This window comes from Oncorhynchus masou, chromosome 12 (assembly GCF_036934945.1).
Source record: "Oncorhynchus masou masou isolate Uvic2021 chromosome 12, UVic_Omas_1.1, whole genome shotgun sequence".
Classification (NCBI taxonomy): Eukaryota; Metazoa; Chordata; class Actinopteri; order Salmoniformes; family Salmonidae; genus Oncorhynchus; species Oncorhynchus masou.
The window spans coordinates 39,552,091-39,576,673 of NC_088223.1; the positions used below are offsets into that span (position 1 = coordinate 39,552,091).

At 41.2% G+C, this 24,583-nt stretch overlaps 1 protein-coding gene and 1 pseudogene across 2 annotated transcripts; both read left to right on the plus strand.

The window, feature by feature from the left end:
* Window positions 1-10,340: 10,340 nt before the first annotated feature.
* LOC135550062 (probable thiopurine S-methyltransferase) lies at window positions 10,341-13,432 on the plus strand. Of its 2 annotated transcripts, none has more exons than XM_064980523.1 (9): window positions 10,341-10,422; window positions 11,367-11,483; window positions 11,638-11,730; window positions 11,861-11,993; window positions 12,401-12,453; window positions 12,551-12,625; window positions 12,738-12,823; window positions 12,950-12,994; window positions 13,149-13,432. In XM_064980523.1, exons 2-9 carry the CDS (start codon window positions 11,386-11,388, stop codon window positions 13,265-13,267), a joined length of 702 nt encoding a protein of 233 aa, XP_064836595.1. In that variant the 5' UTR covers window positions 10,341-10,422; window positions 11,367-11,385; the 3' UTR covers window positions 13,268-13,432. The 2 variants fall into 2 exon arrangements, with proteins under 2 accessions (XP_064836595.1, XP_064836594.1); XM_064980522.1 differs by having other exon boundaries at window positions 10,412-10,506.
* Window positions 13,433-16,362: 2,930 nt separating this feature from the next.
* LOC135549104 (probable thiopurine S-methyltransferase) lies at window positions 16,363-17,437 on the plus strand (annotated as a pseudogene).
* Window positions 17,438-24,583: the final 7,146 nt, after the last annotated feature.

Below are 24,583 nucleotides of genomic sequence, written 5' to 3' on the forward strand. Positions count from 1 at the left end.
CAGATGTCTCAAGTTGAGGGAGTTGAGCAAGGGTGCAATTGGCATGCTGACTGCAGGAATGTTCACCCGAGCTATTGCCAGAGAACTGAATGTTAATTTCTCTACCATAAGCCACCCCCGAAGTCGGTTTAGAGAATTTGTCAGTACATCCAACGGCCAGCCCAGGACCTCCCCATCCGGCTTCTTAACCTGCAGGATTGTCAGAGACCAGCCACCCGGACAGCTGATGAAACTAGTATTTCTGTCTGTAATAAAACCCTTTTGTTAATTCTGATTAACTGGGCATGGCTCCACCTATGCCCTCCCAGGCCCACCCATGGCTGTGCCACTGCTCAGCCATTTGAAATCCATAGATTAGGGCCTAATGAATTTATTTCAATTGACTGGTTTCCTTATATAAACTGTAACTCAGTAAAATTGTTGAAATTGTTGCATGTTGCGTTTAAATATTTTTTTCAGTATAGCAGAAAGGACAAGGATGGAACATTTCAATTCACACACATGCACACACACACACACACAATTCATAATTTAGCCTATTTCCTAATTAATATGTTACAATGGCAATTAAATATTCTGTAGGCCTACAGTATACAGGGCTATCATCAAAATGAAGAGAAAGGAAAGGGTTTTATCCTCATGAGGAAGATGATAAAGACATCAGTATAATCAAGGTGGTCCTCTTTGTGACAAGCCCACACCCAAATGCTGGTAATTTTCTATGCACCTCGCACCTCCCTGTGTTCAAAAGTTGTAACTACTCACACTGTCTCTGTCTCCTTTGTGAGGCTGCTCCATGCTCCCTGGCCTTTTCTCAATTTGTTTTGCTCAACTCCTACATCCTCTCTCCTCCATCTTCTCTCTCCTCCTTTTGAAAAAGGTCATAGGTAATCGAGGCGAGGTGGCAAGGAGAGGGAACCTGGGATGAAAATGCCTCTGTATGAAATGAGACTCTCCTTTTCCACTCATTTACAAGGGTGGAGTCCAAATATAATGTGTACAGTGCTAAAAACGAATTTAGTTAATTTTGCATGACATTTTATAGATACAATGATGAGTAGCATATTGTTTTTGAAACTTGTGCATGCTTTTCTCATGCAACACAAAACAAAAGCCTCAAATGGGGTGTGGGAGATGAAAGAATTGTTCTACAAAGGACTCAGGTAGGATACGACAAGACTATCCTCGATGAAAGGTGGCTATCGAGGAGGGGGAGGGGACACTCTTCCGTTCACCTATTAATGAATTGACATCTCCTCCACCACTCAACCACTTATCGATTTCCGGGTCACGGTGGAGAGAGGACAGAGGAGAGAGGGTGGAGGACGGGCTTTTGACCAAATGAGAAAACACCCATGTCAACGGGCTGCTCTCATGATGACATCATAGCCTCTTCCCTATCTGCTATCTCCCAGGACTGAGATCATTGTACAACACTGTTCAGGCTGTCTGCAGATTAGAAACAGCATCTGTCACAGTTTCAAAGTGATTCCAGGATGCTTTCTCTCCAAATGGAAACAAAGTAGGCTACATTCAGGATGAAGTTGTGTTCCAAACACCCTGACTGCATCGTACTCCACATAATGAGCCAGTGTGTAGGCTAATCAAAATAAGACATTATTTAAAAACTCTAAGAAACCTGAAGTGAATTTGCACCGTTAGAATAATTGTTCAGCTTCATAATATCCTTAAATGATATGATCTTAATTCTATGTCAAAGCACAACACACAAATTATATTTCAAAGCACAAAAGGTTTAATTTATATTCATGAGATTGGATTGGATTTTTTTTATACATAATTGATGATCTGAAACCGTAGGAGACACACTCCTCATTAGATAAGTGTCAGTGTGAGAATGAGGGGAAAAAACATACATTTTCTCAGTTGCATTCCGTAAATAGCATGACCTTAGTAGCCAAGGGAGATGTATGAAGGTCGTTTTCAAGTGCAGAATGATTTTTGTTTTTACAATGAAGAAGTCCAGTATGTCCATATGTACAGTGAATAAATTGCAAGGCAGAAACCTATATTTACAAAGACTATTTTATTTGTTTATTTTTTATTTCACCTTTATTTAACCAGGTAGGCCAGTTGAGAACAAGTTCTCATTTACAACTGTGACCTGGCCAAGATAAAGCAAAGCAGTGTAACAAAAACAACAACACAAAGTTACACATAAACAAACATACAGTCAATAATACAATAGAAAAATCTATGTACAGTGTGTATGACTGTAGAAGAGTAGGTAGGTAGGCAATAAATAGGCCACAGAGGCGAAATAATTACAATTTAGCATTAATACTGAAGTATTAGATGTGCAGATGATGAATGTGCAAGTAGAGAAACTGGGGTGCAAAAGAGCAAGAGGATAAATAACAATATGGTAGTTGGATGGGCTATTTACAGATGGGCTGTGTACAGGTACAGTGATCGGTAAGCTGCTCTGACAGCTGATGCTTAAAGTTAGAAAGGGAGATATAAGACCCCAGCTTCAGTGATTTTTGCAATTCGTTTTAGTCATTGGCAGCAGAGAACTGGAAGGAAAGGCGGCCAAAGGAAGTGTTGGCTTTGGGGATGACCAGTGAAATATACCTGCTGGAGCTCGTGCTCCAGGTGGGTGTTGCTATGGTGACAAGTGAGCTGAGATAATGTGGGGCTTTACCTAGCAAAGACTTATAGATGACCTGTTGCCAGTGGGTTTGGCGACAAATATGTAGAGAGGGCCAGCCAACGAGAACATGCAGGTCGTAGTGGTGGGTAGTATATCGGGCTTTGGTGACAAAACGGATGGCACTGTGATAGACTCCATCCAGTTTGCTGAGTAGAGTGTTGGAGGCTATTTTGTAAATGACGTCGCTGAAGTCAAGAATCGGTAGGATAGTCAGTTTTACGAGGTTATGTTTGGCAGCATGAGTGAAGGAGGCTTTGTTGCAAAATAGGAAGCTGATTCTAGATTTAATTTTGGATTGGAGATGCTTAATGTGAGTCTGGAAGGAGAGTTGTCCGTTTCAAATTAAATGTCAACTCCCCGTACCTACTTCTCTTCTCCAGCGTCGTTCCTTACAGGTAGTGAGTGTTGTAACTGAGGACAGACTATTTTTATGGGCTACGCGCTTCAGCACTCGCCTTTCCCGTTCTCTGAGCTTGTGTGGCCTACCACTTCGCGGCTGAGCCGTTGTTGCTCCTAGACTTTACCACTTACAGTTGACTGGGGCAGATATAGCAGGGCAGATATTTTACGCACTGACTTGTTGGAAAGGTGGCATCCTATGACGGTGCCACTTTGAAGTCACTGAGCTCTTCAGTCAGGCCATTCTACAGCCAATATTTGTCTATGGAGATTGCTTGGCTGTGTACTCAATTTTATACACCTGTCGGCAACGGGTTTGGCTGAAATAGCTGAATCCACTCATGTGTATGAGTGTCCACATACTTTTGTATATATTGTGTAGGTCAACCTCACTGACTGGGGTCTCATACGGGTGTCATCCCAGATTATAACAAAAAATAATTTATAAATAATCTGTACATTACTCTTATGACAACCTGAACCTCTTGCCATCCAAGTGAGACAATACAACCACAAATACACCAAAGGGTACATGTAATATCTACAGAAGTACAATGTAAATACTAGGTGTTACACAGGATTTAGATAGTTAAAATGAAGTGTATATTGAGGGGTACTTACTTGAAATGAATGTGTACTTTTATAGTACATTAACCATCCTGACAACCTGGCCATTATTTTAAGGCTTCCGGAAGCACCATCCGAGTGAGAAAATGAACACACTTGAGTACATGTAATATCTGCATATGTCCATTGTTATTACTAGGTGTTACACAGGATTTATCTAGTTAAAATGACATATCTTGAGGTGTACTTTCTTGTCATTATTGTGTATCTACAAAGTACATTACCCATTGTGACAATCTAATCGTAAGCTTCTGAAAGCGCCATCCAAGTGAGAAAATAAACACATTAATACACTGTCGTGGAAATTCTTACACAGGGACACTCAAAGTCAATCTTAAATGAATCATTGTTTATTATCAGCGCGCTGGAGAGGTTCCAACCAACTCAATGCACCATATGTACACGTCTGTCAGGAGCTCTAACGGGGCAGTCCCGTTTAGTTCCCTTATATACTGGTTACAGACACGTTACATAGGCATGCATAGGCATCCATGTGTCTGGCACGTCTCCTGTCTAAATTTATAGAACATATTCTGGGTGTTCTGCCAAACAGTCTAAAGGAGAAGGTCATGACCCCCCCCCCCCCCACCAAAGACAAGATACACAAAGTAAAATTTCCTTCACAACACCACAGAGTACATATCTGTAAAATCTGCAAAAGTACAAGGTTGTCGCTAGTTGTTACACAAGATTTTTTTATTTAAAGTGTTAAAGTGTAATGTAACTTTATAGTTTCCTTTGAGCAATTTCTATATTATTACTTATTACTCATTAACAAGTAAAAATACTTACAAATAAAAGACGAGTTTCTATTTTAGTCAACTTTATTGCAACATTTTATTGTTAGATTAATAGATTAATTGGATTAATCAACGATACATAGCCTTTCTCAATAACATAAAAATAACTATTCTAGTGATGTCTCAAATCTTTTGCCTATAGTATGGTAAGTAGCTCAGATAGCTCATTTAGAAAAATGGGATTGTCTTTTTCTTCCCTTTTTGACATTACAAGTAACAATGGAAATTGCCAACTCTGTCTCGGACAACTTTGTTTCTTTCTTGTAAGCATTTTCCCATCCTAGAGTCTGAGACCTTATGGCAATCTGTGGTAAAGAAGAAGAATGTATGACAATTTAGCATATAAACTGCATTACCCCTAGTTGTCACGCCCTGACCATAGAGATCCTTTTATTCTCTATGTTTGTTTGGTCAGGGTGTGACTCGGGTGCTTTCTGGTTCTTTGTTTTTGGCCGGGTATGATTCTCAATCAGGGACAGCTTTCTATCGTTGTCTCTGATTGGGAATCATAATTAGGCAGCCTTTTTTCCTTTTCTCGTTTGTGGGTTGTTGTCTTTGTTAGTGGCATGTATAGCCTTACAGAGATTCAAGTTCGTTTTGTTGTTTATTGTTTTTGTTGGCAACATTTAAAATAAAAGAATGTACGCTTACAACGCTGCACCTTGGTCCGGTCATTTCCTTGATGACGATCGTGACACTAGTTATTATCAATGTTGAGTATAAACACTAGATGACTGACAGGGAGCAATGTATTGAATGAAGCCACTTAGCAGCCAACTTGGTACTAAAAATTGTACAAAGCATTTTTTTAAAGATTTCGGAAGCTATATAAATACTTTTTTTAATGTCTACTGTTGTTTTTGACACATGTATTCTATGACAGAAACCTTATTGCATACTTTAAATGTAAAATTAAAAATATTATGTGAGTTAAACATAAATGTAAAATATATAAAAACATTTTCCTTAACTTATAACTTGTTATTATTATACTATTGTTGCTCTCCCCGCTACAAAAAAAACACTTAATACATTAACTTTTGTCCTTGAAACACTGAATTGTAATACTGTAGAATTCCATTCATTCCTATGGAGGACCTCTCCTACAAGGTTGTGCCAATATGGCCGACAGGTGGCTCAATGGCCAATACATCACATCAGCACCCCAGGGTCATTGGTTATGATTCCTATACAGTGCATCATGATACCTATACAGTGCATTCGGAAAGTATTCAGGCTCCTTGACCTTTTACGCATTTAGTTACGTTACAGCCTTATTCTAAAATGGATTTAGAAAAAAGATATATACAGTGCCTTGCGAAAGTATTCGGCCCCCTTGAACTTTGCGACCTTTTGCCACATTTCAGGCTTCAAACATAAAGATATGAAACTGTATTTTTTTGTGAAGAATCAACAAGAAGTGGGACACAATCATGAAGTGGAACGACATTTATTGGGTATTTCAAACTTTTTTAACAAATCAAAAACTGAAAAATTGGGTGTGCAAAATTATTCAGCCCCCTTAAGTTAATACTTTGTAGCGTCACCTTTTGCTGTGATTACAGCTGTTTGGGGTATGTCTCTATCAGTTTTGCACATCGAGAGACTGATTTTTTTCCCCATTCCTCCTTGCAAAACAGCTCGAGCTCAGTGAGGTTGGATGGAGAGCATTTGTGAAAAGCAGTTTTCAGTTCTTTCCACAGATTCTCGATTGGATTCAGGTCTGGACTTTGACTTGGCCATTCTAACACCTGGATATGTTTATTTTTGAACCATTCCAATGTAGATTTTGCTTTATGTTTTGGATCATTGTCTTGATGGAAGACAAATCTCCGTCCCAGTCTCAGGTCTTTTGCAGACTCCATCAGGTTTTCTTCCAGAATGGTCCTGTATTTGGCTCCATCCATCTTCCCATCAATTTTAACCATCTTCCCTGTCCCTGCTGAAGAAAAGCAGGCCCAAACCATGATGCTGCCACCACCATGTTTGACAGTGGGGATGGTGTGGTCAGGGTGATGAGCTGTGTTGCTTTTACGACAAACATAACGTTGTTGCCAAAAAGTTCAATTTTGGTTTCATCTGACCAGAGCACCTTCTTCCACATGTTTGGTGTGTCTCCCAGGTGGCTTGTGGCAAACTTTAAACAACACTTTTTATGGATATCTTTAAGAAATGGCTTTCTTCTTGCCACTCTTCCATAAAAAAGGCCAGATTTGTGCAATATACGACTGATTGTTGTCCCATGGACAGAGTCTCCCACCTCAGCTGTAGATCTCTGCAGTTCATCCAGAGTGATCATGGGCCTCTTGGCTGCATCTCTGATCAGTCTTCTCCTTGTATGAGCTGAAAGTTTAGAGGGACGGCCAGGTCTTGGTAGATTTGCAGTGGTCTGATACTCCTTCCATTTCAATATTATCGCTTGCACAGTGCTCCTTGGGATGTTTAAAGCTTGGGAAATCTTTTTGTATCCAAATCCGGCTTTAAACTTCTACACAACAGTATCTCGGACCTGCCTGGTGTGTTCCTTGTTCTTCATGATGCTCTCTGTGCTTTTAACGGACCTCTGAGACTATCACAGTGCAGGTGCATTTATATGGAGACTTGATTACACACAGGTGGATTGTATTTATCATCATTAGTCATTTAGGTCAACATTGGATCATTCAGAGATCCTCACTGAACGTCTGGAGAGAGTTTGCTGCACTGAAAGTAAAGGGGCTGAATAATTTTGCACGCCCAATTTTTCAGTTTTTGATTTGTTAAAAAAGTTTGAAATAACCAATAAATGTCGTTCCACTTCATGATTGTGTCCCACTTGTTGTTGATTCTTCACAAAAAAATACAGTTTTATATCTTTATGTTTGAAGCCTGAAATGTGGCAAATGGTCGCAAAGTTCAAGGGGGCCGAATACTTTCGCAAGGCACTGTATCTTATTCAATCTACAATACCCCATAATGACAAACCAAAATCTTTTTTTTTTTTTTGCAAATGTATAAAAAATAATACATGGAAATATTAAACGTACATAAGTAGTCAGAACCTTTACTTAGTACTTTGTTGAAGCACCTTTTGCAGCGATTACAGCCTCAAATCGTCTTGCGTATGACGCTACAAACTTGGCACACCTGTATTTGGGGAGTTTCTCCCATTCTTCTCTGCAGATCCTCTCAAGCTCGGTCAGGTTGGAAAGAGATTGTTACCGCACAGCCATTATCAGGTCTCTCCAGAGATGTTCGATCTGGTTCAAGTCCGGGCTCTGGCTAGGCCACTCCTGAAGACACTGCTGTGTTGTCTTGGCTGTGTGCTTAGGGTCGTTGTCCTGTTGGAAGGTGAACCTTTGCCCCAGTCTGAGATCCTGAGCGCTCTGGAGCAGGTTTTCATCAAGGATCTCTCTGTACTTTGCTCCGTTCATCTTTCCCTCGATCCTGACTAGTCTTCCAGTCCCTGCCGCTGAAAAACATCCCCACAGCATGATGCTGCCACCACTATGCTTCACCGTAGATATGGTGCTAGGTTTCCTCCAGACGTGATGCTTGGCATTCACGCAAAAGAGTTCAATCTTTGTTTCATCAGACCAGAGGATCTGGTTTCTCATGGTCTTAGAGTCCTTTAGGTGCCTTTTAGAAATCTCCAAGCAGGCTGTCATGTGCCTTTTACTGAGGAGTGGCTTCTGTCTCTCCACTCTACCATAAAGGCCTGATTGGCGGAGTGCTGCAGAGGTGGTTGTCCTTCTGGGAGGTTCTTTCATCTCCACAGATCAACTCTGGAGCTTGGGATCTTGGTCACCTCCCTGGCCCTGACCAAGGCCCTTCTTCCACGATTGCTCAGTGTCGCCGGGCAGCCAGCTCTAGGAAGAGTCTTGGTGGTTCCAAACTTCTTCCATTTAAGAATGATGGAGGCCACTGTGTCCATGGGGACCTCCAATGTTGCAGAAATGTTTTGATACCCTTCCTCAGATCTGTGCTTTGACACAATCCTGTCTCGGAGTTCTACAGACAATTCCTTCAACCTCATGGTTTGGTTTTTGTTCTGACATGCACTGTCAACAGGTGTGTGCTTTTCCAAATCATGTCCAATCAGTTTAATTCACCACAGGTGGACTCCAATCAAGTTGTAGAAACATCTCAAGGATATTCATTGGAAACAGGATGCACCTAAGTTCAATTTTGAGTCTTGTAGCAAAGGGTCTGAATAATTAGATAAATAAGGAATTTCTGTTTATGATTTAAATTAATTTGTTAAAATGTCTAAGAACCTGTTTTTGCTTTGTCATTATGAGATATTGTGTGTAGATGTATGAAGAAAATATTTTTATTAAATCAATTTTAGAATAATGCTGTAACATAATAAAATTTGTAAAATGTCAAGGGGTCCGAATACTTCCTGAAAACACTGTAGTTTAGGTGTATAGCTTGCGAGGCATAGCTTTAAAATGTGCAGTTTTGTCATACAACACAATGCCATAAATGTATTGAGGGAGTGTGCAATTGGCATGCTGACTGCAGGATTGTCCACCAGAGCTGTTCCCAAAAAAATGGAAGTTAATTTCTCTACCTTAAGCAGCCTCCAACGTCATTTGAGAGAATTTGGCAGTACGTCCACCCGGCCTCACCACGTGTAACCACGCCAGCCCAGGACCTCCACATCCGGCTTCTTCACCTGCAGGATCATCTGACACTAGCCATCCAGACAGCTGAGGAAACAACAAAAGGATATCGTCTCAGGGAAGCTCATCTGCATGCTCATTGCCCTCACCAGGGTCTTGAATTGACTGCAGTTTGGCGTTGTAACCGACTTCATTGGGCAATTGCTCACCTACGATGGCCACTGGCACACTGGAGAAAACTTTCTCTCTCCTGTGTTTACATTTTTTGACCGACAACAATGTTTCTTTCGCTGCAATCTTTCATGTCTTGATTCTGCACACTGACCTTCGAACTCGACCCCATTCTTTCACACTGTAACATAATGTCAGTATCAACACGTGGGCACGTTGTAGGTTTTGAGCGTGTTGTGCAGATGGGCAGATCTTGACATGATGCTTCCAAAAGGGAGACTGCTCCTAAGAGTGAAACTCTTGCAAGGTTAAATTATGGAATAAGAATTTGTCTTTGACCATTTTAAGTGGATTTATAAACCATTATTCAACTAATCTTAATAGGTTTACAATTTGACAAGCACTATCTAGCATTACTATCTCACAATTTGTATTAATGTGTCTAAAATTGTTGAATTGATGCTTAAAGTAATTTTAAAGATGTAACAATTTAAAGTAGTTTTTCATGTGAACCGTTTGTGAACCCGTTTTTGCCATTGGGCCTGGGCATCAGACTCCAGAGCCCTTTATTGCAGAGTTGTGTCAATGAGGTGGTCGGTTTTCAATTGGCTGACACTGGGAAGGCTGAAATATGGGTATTGAGATGCTTTCAAAAACTTTAACATTTGTAACAAGCATGGTAAAAAGCATTCCGTGGTTACATCCCAGTAATTACAGACTGCGATTACCACCAGTTACATGTTGTTATTACAGTGTAACTGAATTATTACAATTAATTGTAATACCTGTGCTACAGTGTAATTACGTGATCCCTTAAAATGAACTGCTGCCGATAATCAGGACTACTCCAGAATGGTTCCTTTTTCAGTGGGATTCGAGCAAGGATTTCATATTTAAACTAGTAAGAGATACAGTACTGTCACATAAATTGTACTAGGGTACATTTTGTATTCTGTTCTGCGGAGCCTTTGCGTGGCTGAGGACGAAAGTCGAGCGGGAAAAAACATCTCCTTTGAAATGAACATCCGCTGTCGATTACGTGAAGAGCAGTGTTGACAAAGGCTCCTCCCACACCAGTTGTGCAACTCATTGGCTGTGGCTCGGTGAAGATCACGTATAAATCGATATCAACATTTTTGAGAAGGTAAGCGACGACCGTGGACATGTACGAGTCGAGTTCAGTTATGTTGGTCAGCGTAATGTTTATTATGCTTGGCGGGAAGCCGAGGTAAGCTGATACGTTATGTCGAATCGGAATTGGCTTAGAGAAAGACTGCGCACGGCAACCTATTTTCAATACACACTGCTAAAGTAACTAATGCAGTCGATATAATTGCTGCTCTGTTTACAGGACTACTATTTGGGCCTACTAAAAACTTGCGTAACACAATCGTAATAATACGCCCACTTACTCATTTCTAAATGTCTACAGCAAGATTATGAAATTCATTCTATGGTGATCGGTGTTATAGGGGGAGGTTCCTTTACAAAATACCATGCTGTTGTATTTCCTATAAAGTTGCCTGTGAAATTATGGTTTATCCTGAATGAAAGCTGTTCTTTGTATCATGTTTAGGCCACCCCTGTCAAATGAGGCAATTCTGCTCATGAATAGGCCTACACTGATCTTTGACACACCTCAATAAACATTTTTGCTGATCAGCATATGATTGACCATTACTAGGTCAGTCTGGAGTCTGGACTTCTCCATGTCCCTTTAGTAGTGTTATCCTCTTTAGGGACAATATCTCAACAGACTGACCCGAACAATTGACAAATGACCCTAAACATTGGTAGGTGCACAAAGAGCCCTTTTTATATGAAAAGCCCAAAGTCTTCCAACCGTATCTGTAGTTTTTGCCTCAAAGTGCACACCTCTAGTCTTTCACACATAGTGATCATGAGTTACAATGGCATGACACAATTCTATACAATTAGCCTGGCACAGTCCATATTGACTGTTTTTACGCGTGTGTCTGTGGGTGTGCATAGAATACCACCCGTGAACTCCCTCTCTGGATCAGTTGTGTGAAAGAGGTCATTTTCACCTATCCTTTCTCTTTGTTCCCCCTCATTGACCAACTCTAGTTGGTGTCAGACAAACAAAATGTTGTCAGCCCAGGCGGACAGAGTGATGGCCCTGGGAGAGTGGGAGGAACGGTGGAGGGAAGACCAAACAGGCTGGCACCGGCCCCACGTAAACAAGTAAGGATCTCTTTTATTTACCTTACAATGGCATGGATTAAAGAGTGAATTCATGCTTGTATTAAATGCATGTTTGTTTAACATGTCTCTGCCAGCATGTTATTCCTAGGCCCATAAGGTAAACTTCATATGACGAATTTGATTATATTTCTAGGATGCTGGAGAGTAATATTGAGAAAGTTCTCGACGGACGGAAGGGAGTTAAGTTCTTCTTCCCTCTATGTGGGAAAGCTCTGGACATGAAATGGTAAGCAACGTGCATTACAAACAAATGTGTGTTCTCAATTAACATTAACTAGTGAAAGTCACAGTTCATGAATTAACATCCCATAAATGACATTTGACATTACTGTCTTTTACCACGTGTTCAACTCCAGGCTGGCTGATATGGGCCATTCTGTTGTAGGGGTGGAGATTGCAGAGAAGGCCATCAAGCAGTTCTTTGAGGAGAGTAACATGACTTACAGTGAAGAGACCGTTTCTGCATTACCTGGAGCCAAGGTCTACAAGGTACTGTGTGCCAGAGAGCGCCTGGGTTGGCTGCTATGACGCTACAATGGAGTAGTATGTGGAAGAAGAGATGTTACAAGGTGTTGGAGGATTTTCTTTCAGCAGCGGTGGCAGTGTGGGGTTCTTCCTGCGGATGTGGTCTTCCTGAGGCATACATCTACGCATGAAAACAATTGCTGTGGTGGCATATAGGGGAAACAATGCATTCTTACCCTAGAAGTTCAAAGTCTTGGATTTTATTCATACCAGCTACAGATCCAGCATAGATAATGATTGGTGTTTGTAAAAGGAGTCCATAGAATGATTTTAAGACTCTGCTGCCAATACGCACAGTCATGTTCCAAAAGCGAAAGAGCTAACGTTGCAGTGCGTTTAACTTGTGTGGTTCGTATGTTTTTCTTCCACAGAGCTCAGAGAGAAATATCTCCTTGTACCAATGTGATCTATACAATTTCTCCAGGTAAGAGTCTAAACTATTATCAATACATTTTCTCTTTTGACTGGATCAGAAGGAGGAGGCCATTTACAGTATGACATCCTCTCACTTTGTATAACAGTGCCATTGAGGGTCAGTTTGGAGGGATTTGGGACAGAGGCTCCTTGGTGGCCATCAACCCACGGGACAGACAGAAGTATGACCGCATGAACTTCACTTTCTTCTGAAAGTCAACATGAGAACAGAGCATGGCATGATGGGAAGAGTCTTTGGCTGATGGCAAACTCTGTCGCTTCTGTATGTAACAGGTACGCGGCTCTGATCACGACGTTAATGGACAAGGACTGCCGATACCTCTTGGACACTTTGCTCTACAACCCGGAAGTATACAAAGGTAACAGCCTTTCCCGTAGCTAGCATTGTAGCTAATGATGATATGCTATTTGTATTAGACCGCAGTGTACTTGCGTGTCACTTGTAAGTACATCCGAGTTAAAATGAATACCCCTTTTTTCTTTAGGTCCTCCTTTTTTTGTGCCCGACGAGCAAGTGCAAAGTCTATTTGGTAAGTTATTTCATGGCGGAGATTGTCTCTGTGATTGTAATTCTGTCCGTATTTGATTTTTCAGATCAAACTACATAGAAATAAATGTGATATGTACATTGTCGGGGAGGATATAGAGATTAGTTTCCATGTGTGATTGTGTTTTTAATTCCAGGGAAGAGCTGTGATATAGAGTTGCTGCAGTCACTGGATGCCCTCACAGACAGAGAGAAGGCTCGGGGCATGGACTTCTTCACAGAAAAAGTGCATCTCATCACTCTAAAGACCAACTGAGGAACCAGTGATGACTCTTATTAGGTTACAAATACAGACATATTGAAAAAAATACTCTCAGTGGCTTGTCTTCAGCTTTTTAGTGATGTGACTTGAATTGGGTGAAATTTTTTTACTTATGATGGAATGAAGAAATGTCAATAAATATGTTTTTATATAAATAAACCCATGTTCTTTACTCATTAGTAAACACAGTATTGTAAAAGTCATACATTTCCAGACTTGTAACATAACTGATCCAGGATTTCGTTTTTGTTTAGGGAAAAATAAATGTAAAAATAGTTTCTAAATCTCTTTACCTGAATGGAATAGTAGTAGCTGTAATAAAGAGTGAGTAGCCATTTTGTATTGCCGCTGTATGGGATCAGTAGTTAATGAATGATGATACAATTTAAATAACTGCTGAGACAGCAGGTTCAGCTGATTTCCCTCTGGCAAAATCATGTTTGACTACAGGTGTAGAGGCACATGATATACAGTGCATTCGGAAAGTATTCAGACCCCTTTACTTTTTTAAACATTCTATTACGTTACAGCCTTATTCTAAAATGTATTAAATCATTTTCTTCCTCATCAATTTACACAATACCCCATGATGACAAAGCAAAAACAAGTTCGTAGAAATTTTTGCTAATGATCCACCAGGGAGTCCAGGACCCAATCGCACAGGGCGGGGGTTGAGACCCAGGGGATCAAGCTTAATGATGAGCTTGGAGGTTACTATGGTGTTGAATGCTGAGCTGTAGTCAATGAACAGCATTCTTACGTAGATATTCCTCTTGTCCAGATGACAAGAGGAATGAGATAGGGCAGTGTGATGGCGATTGCATCGTCTGTGGACCTATTGGGGCGGTATGCAAATTGCGGTGGGTCTACGGTGACAGGTAAGGTGGAGGTGATATGATCCTTGACTAGTCAGCATGACGCTGCCATCACCATGCTTCACCGTAGAGATAGTGCCAGGTTTCCTCCAGATGTGATGCTTGGCATTCAGGCCAAAGAGTTCAATCTTGGTTTCATCAAAATCCAAGCAGGCTGTCGTGCTTTTTACTGAGGAGTGGCTTCCGTCTGGCCACTCTAACAAAAAGGCCTGATTGGTGGAGTGCTGCAGAGATTGTTGGCCTTCTGAAAGGTTCTCCCAACTCCAATGAGGAACTCTGGAGCTCTGTCAGAGTGGCCATTGTGTTCTTGGTCACCTCCCTGACCAAGGCCCTTCTCCCCCAATTGTTCAGTTTGGCCTGGCGGCCAGCTCTAGAGTCTTAGTGGTTGCAAACTTCTTCCAATTAAAAATGATGGAGACCACTGTGTACTTGGGGACCTTCAATGCTCCAGAATTTTTTTGGTACTCTTCCCCAGATCTGTGCCTCGACACAATCCCGTCTCTGAGCTCTATGGACTATTCTTTCAACCTTGTGGCTTGGTTTTCGCTCTGACATGCACTGTCAACTTTCGGACCTTAAATGGACAGGTGTGTGCCTTTCCAAATCATGTGCAATCAATTGAATGTACCACAGGTGCACTCCAATCAGGATGTAGAAACATCTCAAGGATGATCAATGGAAACAGGATGCACCTGAGTTCAATTTCGAGTCTCATATCAAAGGGTCTGAGTACTTATGTGAATAAGGTATTTATGTTTTCTATTTTTAATAAATTTGCAAAAATGTCTAAAAACCTGTTTTCGCTTTGTCATTGTGGGGTATTGTGTGCAGATTGATAAGGAACATTTTTATTTAATCCATTTTGGAATAAGGCTGTAACGTAACAAAATACAGAAAATGGAAGGGGCCTGAATACTTTCCAAATGCATATACATCACTGGCTACATATACTTCTCTGCTCTTGAATTCATCATGTGTACATCTACTTATGACTTATGTCAATGGTACTATCATCAAGCTTCACACATACAATATTTGATTTGTCACTTATGAAGGAAGAAATGATATTTTATGGGTTAATGGCCTCTGGATGACTCATTATTTATAGCTGCCTGTATGTGTTTGGATGGATAGTGCAAAAGATCATCAAGGACATCAACCACCTGAGCCACCTCCTGTTCACCCCCCACTATCATCCAGAAGGCGAGGTCAGTACTGGTGCATCAAAGCTGGGACCCAGAGACTGAAAAACAGCTTCTATCCCAAGGCCATCAGACTGCTAAACAGCCATCACTAACTCAGAAAGGCTGCTGCCTATATTGAGACCCAATCACTGGCCACTTTAATCAATGGATCACGAGACACTTTATACAATGCCACTTTAAATAATGGCACTTGAATAATGTTTACATATCTTACATTGCTCATATCACATGTAAATACTGTATTTTATACCATCTATTGCACCTTGCCTATGCCGCTCGGCCATCACTCATCCATATACTTACTGCACATGTACATATTCTCATTCACCCCTTTAAATTGTGTGTATTAGGTAGTTGTTGTGGAATTGTTAGATATCTTGTTAGATATTTGTAACGCTCAATGAGTGAATGTGTGTGGAGTCAGGCGCAGAGAGCAAAGGATGCGGGGAAAACACGCTTTAATGTCCAAAATCAAAAGAACAGAATAGTATTTACCCAACACAGGTGTAACTATTAAAACAAATAGTTCCCTTAGGTAAAATACCAGGACAGCGAAAAAAACAACAACAAAATACTAACACCTCTCACAATTACAGTAGAACAAGGCCGCACAAACAGAAGTGGGCTAAACAAACTTAAATAACCCCACCCTAACAACCTTAACAAGGAACAGGTGAAACCAATTAGACAAAAACAAACGAACACAGAACAAAGGATCGGTGGCAGCTAGTAGACCGGCGACGACGACCGCCGAGCGCCACCTGAACCAGAAGGGGAGCCAACGTCGGTAATATTCGTGACAATATTACTGCACTGTCGGAACTAGAAGCACAAGCATTTTGCTACACTCACATTAACATCTACTAACCATGTGTATGTGACAAATAACATTTGATTTGAATTGATCAGCAGTAAAATTTCAGTTTGGCAATGTGATTGGGTCTGGCATTCCACCCATTTCCTCTGTTGTTATTTTCTTGCTGTCTGAGCGGGTGGAAGGTATTACAGAATGGAAGCTCAGGCGTATAGAGTCAGGACTCTGGGAGAATGGGAGCAAGGTTGGAAAGAGGGAGTGATTGGCTCTCAGTACTCATTTTTCTTTTGATATTACTGAATCTCTAGCTGTAGTTCTCAAGGAATTACAGAGTGTAATAATTCAAGATTTGTCTGTCATGTGAATAGGCTTATTGTGTAAAATGACTGAGATGCCTTTCACTGCCTTTTTCAGTGGTACAACATAGCTAATTTTGTTATGTAATAGGATGTTGGAGAGCTATATTGACAATGTTCTCTGTGAACTGAAGGGAGTCCGGTTTTTCTTCCCACAATGTGGGAAAGCTGTTGATACGAAATGGTAGGTTGCGGAAATTCAACACACACACACGAACATAATATTACACTTCTATAACCGTAGACATGTTTTTTTTATTTTATTTTTATTTAGAAAGAACTTGTACATGCCTGAATGATCTCCTCCTACCTGTTGATACGCAGGCTTGCAGATATGGGACACCCAGTTGTTGATGTGGATATAGCTAAGATGGGTATCAGGCAGTTCTTTGGAGATCAGAAGTTGATCTACAGTGAAGAAGTGGTCCCAGCAATACCTGGTGCCAAGGTTTACAAGGTATGAAGAAGACCATGCACTTCGGTTCGCATTCCTGAGGGCCAATCTCGTTTGCGTTTCCATCCTTCCATCTACTCCTTTTGTGGATCATTTTGATTATGCCTTAACTGAAACGTTCAGATGGAAAGCTATCCTTGTACCGGTGTGACCAATACAAATTCTCCAGGTAAAGATCATTTGAACAGTAACCAATTTCCCCGCATTTCTTTTGTAAAAGGGTAACATAATATTTTTCTAAAACTATTGAACGTTTGTTTTTTAAGTGCCATTGAGTCACAGAGGCTCCTTGGTGGCCATCAATCCACGGGACAAAGAAAAAGTAAGACCATGTGAACTGGACCTCCCTCTGAGATTCAACAGGAAAGCACAGCTTGTTTTGTCTGTAACGGGTATGCAGCACTGATCACTGATCATGTCGTCCGTGGACAAGGACTGACAATACCTCTTGGACACTTAAACAAACAAAAACAAAAAATCTGAATAGTTCAAAGGTAAGATCTTCCCCTGAAATAACAGCTCAAATGATATTTGTCTTCCATTTGTTCTAGATGCACGTGAGGAGCATATTTATTCAAACATACAGTAGAGTATGCGTGTAGTTTATTAACCTTCCATTGTTATTCGTTAACACCTCTCTATATGTCCTCCATTTTATGTGCCTTGTGTAAACAGACTTTCTGGTGAGTTTTATTAATACAATTGTGTTTGTCATTGATAGTACCTTTATTGATATTCCTTTGTATACCTGTCATTGAACTGAATTTGATATTTAACACAAAAACCAATTGAGTGAAATATGAGAATATATTGTAGGAGAGAATTGTGGCAAGGTAGTTGCACAATATTCATTTGATTTGATACGTATTCCAGGGAGGAGTTGTGATATACAGTCTTCAGGTGCTCTCCCAAGCGTGAAGGATAAGGAATGGGGCTTGGATGTCTTCATAGAGAGAGTTCATCTCTTCACCCCAAAGGCCTCATAAACATGATGTCAAGGGCTTCTCTGAGAGGACAGGGAGAGATGTCTGAGCGAAATAGCGCATTGAAAATGATTGTCAGGATATTAGATGTTCTGTGAAGGTTAGCTGTTGTTATTAGCTTTGTTGACAGTTTGGAAATGACCTCATGTCGAAATATGCCAAGTCAATTCTTTCATATGGGAAGTTAACTGAATTTACAGTGTTTTTGAAATGTCTGGCATTTAAAATAAAATGAAATATACCCGTGTGCCTTTGCTTTTTATTATTTGTATCATAGATATTGTGTCCTGTTGAAGAAGAAAACAATTCTCTACAATGAAAGCAAGGAACATGCATTAGATACTCCACAGCAATTGTTATAATAATTCTGACCTGTCTTGAAATGCATAGGTTCCTCATTGTTAACCAATACATTGGATTCTGCACTTCTCTTTGTTCGCGTGCTGTCACGTTCTGCTCCCCACTAGACACCAATTTACTGTTGCCTAGATACTAGGGGTGCGTTCGTAAATTCACTCTGGCTATCTACTCCGATTTAAGAGCACTTTCGTCCGAGTGTGCCAGAGTGCAGAATAACTGATGGATTTATGAATGCTCAACACCCGTTGAATATGGACCGTGTCAGTAAACGTCGGCAAAAAAAAGCATAATCAATTGTTGCCAACAGCACAGTTACAGTCAACAACGCCAACATGAAAACATAAAAAGCTCTGCTAGGGCGAGATAAATGGGCAGAGAGGTGCTATCTCATTTGTGTCTGGAAGAAGACAGCAAGATGTCCAGTTAGCTTGGGTGCTTGACAGCCGTTGTGAACGCTGGGGTCATCCCTACTCCCAGGCCAGAGCGTCCACGCTCGGAGAGCGAAACGCTCGGAATTTACCAACGGTCAATCTAACAACGCATCTGACAACGCTCTGAATTTACGAACGCCCAGTGTGCACTCTGAGCGTCCTCTGAACTCATCTTTCTGAGCGCACTCTGACACTCCAGATTGAATTTACCAACACACCCCTAGGCCTACATTTTTTGTTAACAAATCGGGGGAGTCAGGGACGAAGATAAGCGTTATTTTATAAAGTAGACGTGCCCGAAGCTACAAAAGAAGGAAACGGTAAGTTTGTAAAACGTGACACTGTTGACATAATGTTGCCATTGAGTTTTTGTGAATGTTACAATGTAGCAATTGTACGATGTGCCACAAATAGAACAACAAACTGCCCGAGAGGGCTCGAATGCAACGTTTTAACAAAGCGAGCACGTGTCGCTGCAATAACGACGCTCACTCGTGAACGTGTTAACGATTCATTTTACAGTAATGACAATGGTTATTTCATATGACTAGATCAGCATACATCCACCTGGGCAATGTGTCCGGGTTGATGAAACCCAAGCCCTTGAGGTTAGCAGGTAACAGGCAGCTACAGCAGTAGCAAATGTTACAATCTTTTCTGGACTTATTTTTGTGCACATATTTTATGCACTATTATTTGGGTAGGTGTATATGCATGTATTTTTATTATTATTATTTAATTCACTTATTAATGATTATGGCAGGTCAGTTACCGCTCAGCAAGACTGGAGGGGATATATACTAATTTGGTTATTATTAAGAAGATGCTTAGAGCCAATGCGATTAGCAGTTAAAGCCTATATTCAGAATAATATATGTACGTAGATTATACACCACATCTAATACTTCCAGAAATTGTGTGTAGCGGCCAAACCTCCTCCATGCACAAAACATTTCACCTACTGCGCTAAACTATCACTTTAAGTGCTTTATTTATACAGCAGACGTGGCACTGACCTATAAAGAGGCAGTTGTATGAGGTTAGTACCAAACACCACAGAGTGGGGATTTGACCTTTGCGACTGTATATTCCAGAGGAGATGTTGACTCAACAGAGGCTACTGCTTTGACAGGCAGTACTGTTTAACCAGCGGTGGTGGTATAGTATATCAGGGTTATTATAGGGTAACGTGGCACCCGGTGCGTCTGCATCTAGGACCAGAATAGCTCTTATGACCTTAGTAAATGTCTTTTGAAAAAAAAAATGATGAATGAAGGAATGATGATGTGACACAAACCCAGATTCTGTGTTTTACTAGCACCTTGAAATAGGCTGGCTGGCTGACTGCCTGAATGAATGGATGGATGGATAACAGTACCTTTGTCTCGTGAAGATGGTGCCGACAGCAGTAAACATAAACAAACTAGCTGCACCAATCCAACTGTAGCATTTTTAGCTCTGTTTTTCAGGTAACCTTTACCTTTACCTGGCTATCTGCTCAGTCTGTCCCAGTGTCTGTACAGCTTCTTCTACTACGTTCATTAGGAAGGACCCGAGGGGTATCCAGGAGGAGGTAGGGCTCCTGCTGCGTTCCCCACCCTCAGGAACAGGGTGGAGGCCACAAAGGACAGACCAAAGGTGTGGGGGAGGGCTAGGGTGGTGTGGGTGCGTGCGTGGCTATCTATCCACTCCCACATTGAATGTTGAGTGATTTCTATGTTGCCGTAAAGAACCAAATGGTTTGGTTTGGAAAGCCATCTCTGCTTGAATGATGTCTAGCTTACCTCCCATCCCATAGGACTCATAGGACTGATTGAGACAGATTTAAGACTTGTCAGATATGAGTGACAGGATGTTTAATGTCAGCTCCTATCATCTGACAGACAGTTCTGTAAGTAGTTTGAGGTTTATTGCTGTTATGCTGTCAGGTCCAGGCCAAAACAAATTCATTAAAAATCCTACAATGTGATTTTCTGGATTTTTTTTCTCATTTTGTCCGTCATAGTTGAAGTGTACCTATGATGAAAATTACAGGCCTCTCTCATCTTTTTAAGTGGCAGAACTTGCACAATTGGTGGCTGACTAAATACTTTTTTGCCCCACTGTATACTGTATTTTATAATATTTGTTATTAGAATTACTTTTGCTGGTATTTTAATATAATTTATTTTCTCCTTGCTTAAAACTCTTTAGGGCTGCGATCCCGTTAACGGGATGATATGACAACAGCCAGTGCAGGGCGCCAAATTCAAAACAACAGAAATCTCATAATTTAAATTCCTCAAACATACATGTATCTTATACCGTTTTAAAGGTAATCTTGTTGTTAATCCCACCATGATGCCCGATTTCAAATATGCTTTACGGCGAAAGCACCACAAACGATTATGTTAGATCACCACCAAGCCACAGAAAAACAGTCATTTTTCCAGCCAAAGAGAGGAGTCACAAAAAGCACAAATAGAGATACAATTAATCACTAACCTTTGATGATCTTCATCAGATGACACTCATAAGACTTCATGTTACACAATACATGTATGTTTTGTTTGATAAAGTTCATATAAAAAAATTTGAGTTTACATTGGAGGTTACGTTCACTAGTTCCAGAAACATCCAGTGATTTTGCATAGCCACATCGATTCAACAGAAATACTCATCATAAATGTAGATGATAATACAAGTTATACACATGGAATTATAGATATACCTCTCCTTAATGCAACCGCTGTGTCAGATTTCAAAAAAATTTCTGAGATGGCGCCAGAAAATTAATCAAATTAGCCGCCATGTTGGAGTCAACAGAAACCCGAAATTACATGATAAATATTCCCTTACTTTTGATGATCTTCATCAGAATGTACTCCCAGGAATCGCAGTTCCACAATAATTGCTTGATTTGTTCGATAATGTCCGTTATTTATGTCCAAGTAGCTGCTTTTGTTAGCGTTAGGTACACATATCCAAACGCTTGTGCGTTTGGACAAAAACTTCGGGCAAAAATTTCAAAAAGTTATATTACAGGTCGAAGAAACATTTCAAACTGAGTATAGAATCAATCATTAGGATGTTTTTATCATAAATATTCAATAAAGTTCCAACCGGAGAATTCCTTTGTGTCTACAGAAGCAACGGAACGCAAGTCGATATCATGTGGAATGCGCATGACCAGGAAATGGCTCTCTGCCAGTAAGCTGACTCATTAAGCTCTTATTCAGTCCCACAACATAGCAGAAGCCTCATTCAAGTTTGTAAAGACGGTTGACATCTAGTGGAAGCCCTAGGAAGTGCAACTTTATTCATATCCCAATGTGAATTCAATAGGGCCTGGGTTGAAAATATACCAATCTCAGATTTCTCACTTCCTGTTTGGATTGCTTCTCAGGTTTTTGCCTGCCATATGAGTTCTGTTATACTCACAAACATCATTCAAACAGTTTTAGAAACTTCAGGGTGTTTTCTTTCCAATACTAATAATAATATGCATATATTAGCAACTGAGACTGAGGAGCAGGCCGTTTACTCTGGGCACCTCTGGACACCTTTCATCCAAGCTACTCAATACTGCCCCTGCAGCCATAAGAAGTTAAGGAAATTCTACAGTATGACTCGTGTGATTTTGTCCTCCCACTGTAGGATTGCTCCTCACTCTTATGCCCAAACCCAAACAAATGAATATCTAGTGCCTAGGGAATAGGCACTAGTTTGGAATTGGTCCTCAGTCTTCTGCTTTTCGTCCTCTGACCCTGAGTAAGCTCGTGACCCAGCTCTCCCCAGTCATGGTTTCCCTGCTGCTGTATCCGCGGGAGGAGGCTCTTTACCTGTTCCACCGCAACAGACTCAAGAATCAGAGCCAGGCCACGCTGTGTATCCCAGAGACCCTGATGGAGGAGCTCAAAGAGCAGCTGACCTCTGTCAGGTAGCTAACAGTCACAGCACAGTCACAGCACAGGGAGGGAATAGCCCCATCCCAGGTCTGTTTGTGCTGTCTTTCTGTCTATGGCCATTGTCACTCCAATTGTTAGCAAGGCAGCACAATGACCAGGCTAGGGAATAAATATGTTCGCTATATCAGAAGGTTGAATGGAAGAACAAACTAGAGGTGTAAGAGACTGATAATATGCACTGGAAACATTCTATTGAACTTCTGAATATCTCTTGTACAGTGCATTCAGAAAGTATTCAGACCCCTTGACCTTTTCCACATTTTGTTACAGCCTTATTCTAAAATGGATTTAAAAAAACATTTCCCTCAGGAATCGACACCCAATAATGACAAAGCAAAACTGTTTTTTAGACATTTTTGCAAAGCTCTGTCAGGTTGGATGGGGAGCGGCGTTGCAAAGCTATTGTCAGGTCTCTCCAGAGATGTTTGATTGGGTTCAAGTCCGGGCTTTGGCTGGGCCACTCAAGGACATTCAGAGACTCATCCCTAAGCCATTGTCTTGGCTGTGTGCTTAGGGCCGTTGTCCTGTTGGAAGGTGAACCGCCGCCCTAGTCTGAGGTCCTGAGTGCTCTGGAGCGGTTTTCATCAAGGATCTCTCTGTACTTTGCTCCATTCATCTTTCCCTCGATCCTGACTAGTCTCCCAGTCACTGCCACCAGCATGTTTCACCGTAGGGATGGTGCCAGGTTTCCTCCAGATGGGACACTTGGCATTCAGGCCAAAAACTTCAATCTTGGTTTTTCCAGACCAGAGAATATTGTTTCTCATGGTCTGTAAGTCCTTTAGATGCCTTTTGGCAAACTCAAAGCGGGCTGTCATGTGCCTTTTACTGAGGAGTGGCTTCCGTTTGGCCACTCTACCATAAAGGCCTGATTGGTGGAGTGCTGCAGAGATGGTTGTCCTTCTGGAAGGTTCCCCCATCTCCACAGATGAACTCTGGAGCTCTGTCAGAGTGACCATTGGGTTCTTGGTCACCTCCCTGACCAAGGCCCTTCTCCCCCGATTGCTTAGCTTGGCCGGGCGACCAGCTCTAGGAAGAGTCTTGGTGGTTCCATTTAAGAATGATGGAGGCCACTGTGTTCTTTGCGACCTTTAATGCAGCAGAAATGTTTTGGTACCCTTCCCCAGATCTGTGCCTCGACACAACCCTGTCTTGGAGCTCTACGGACAATTATTTCAACCTCATGGCTTGGTTTTTGCTCTGACATGCACTGTCAACTGTGGGACCTTATATAGACAGGTGTGTGCCTTTCCAAACCATGTCCAATCAATTGAATATACCACAGGTTGACCCCAATCAAGTTGTAGAAGCATTTCAAGGCTGATCAATGGAAACAGGATGCACCTGAGCTCAATTTTGTGTCTCAGCAAAATCTGTAAATAAGGTATTTTTGTTTTTTATTTTGGATACATTTGCAAAAAAAAAAATTAAAACCTGTTTTCGCTTTGTCATTATGGGGTATTCTGTGTAGATGGATTAGGGGGAAAATGTTTTTAATTCATTTTAGTATAAGGCTGTAATGTAACAAAATGTGCCAAAGGGAATACTTTCCGAATGCACTGTATTTCCACACCCGTGAACTTATGTCTGTTATGTGTGTACTTTGATATCTATTTTCCTAGCTTTGGATTTCTAGGGAAGTCTCTGAGCCAGTTCAGCTGCACCACCCTCATGCACAAGGGAGCCAACAACGAGGAGGAGGAAGATGATGATGATGATGAAGACCCCGGCATCCATGTTAGAAGCAGTAAGAACACCGTCAACACAGCAGCCTGAGCCGTGCCAATACAGTCGCCTCACGGGCCCCCACAGAGGGAGTGTGTGACGGAGAAGTCCGTCAGTACACCAACACACACACACATTCATCGCGCCTCCCTGCTCCGTT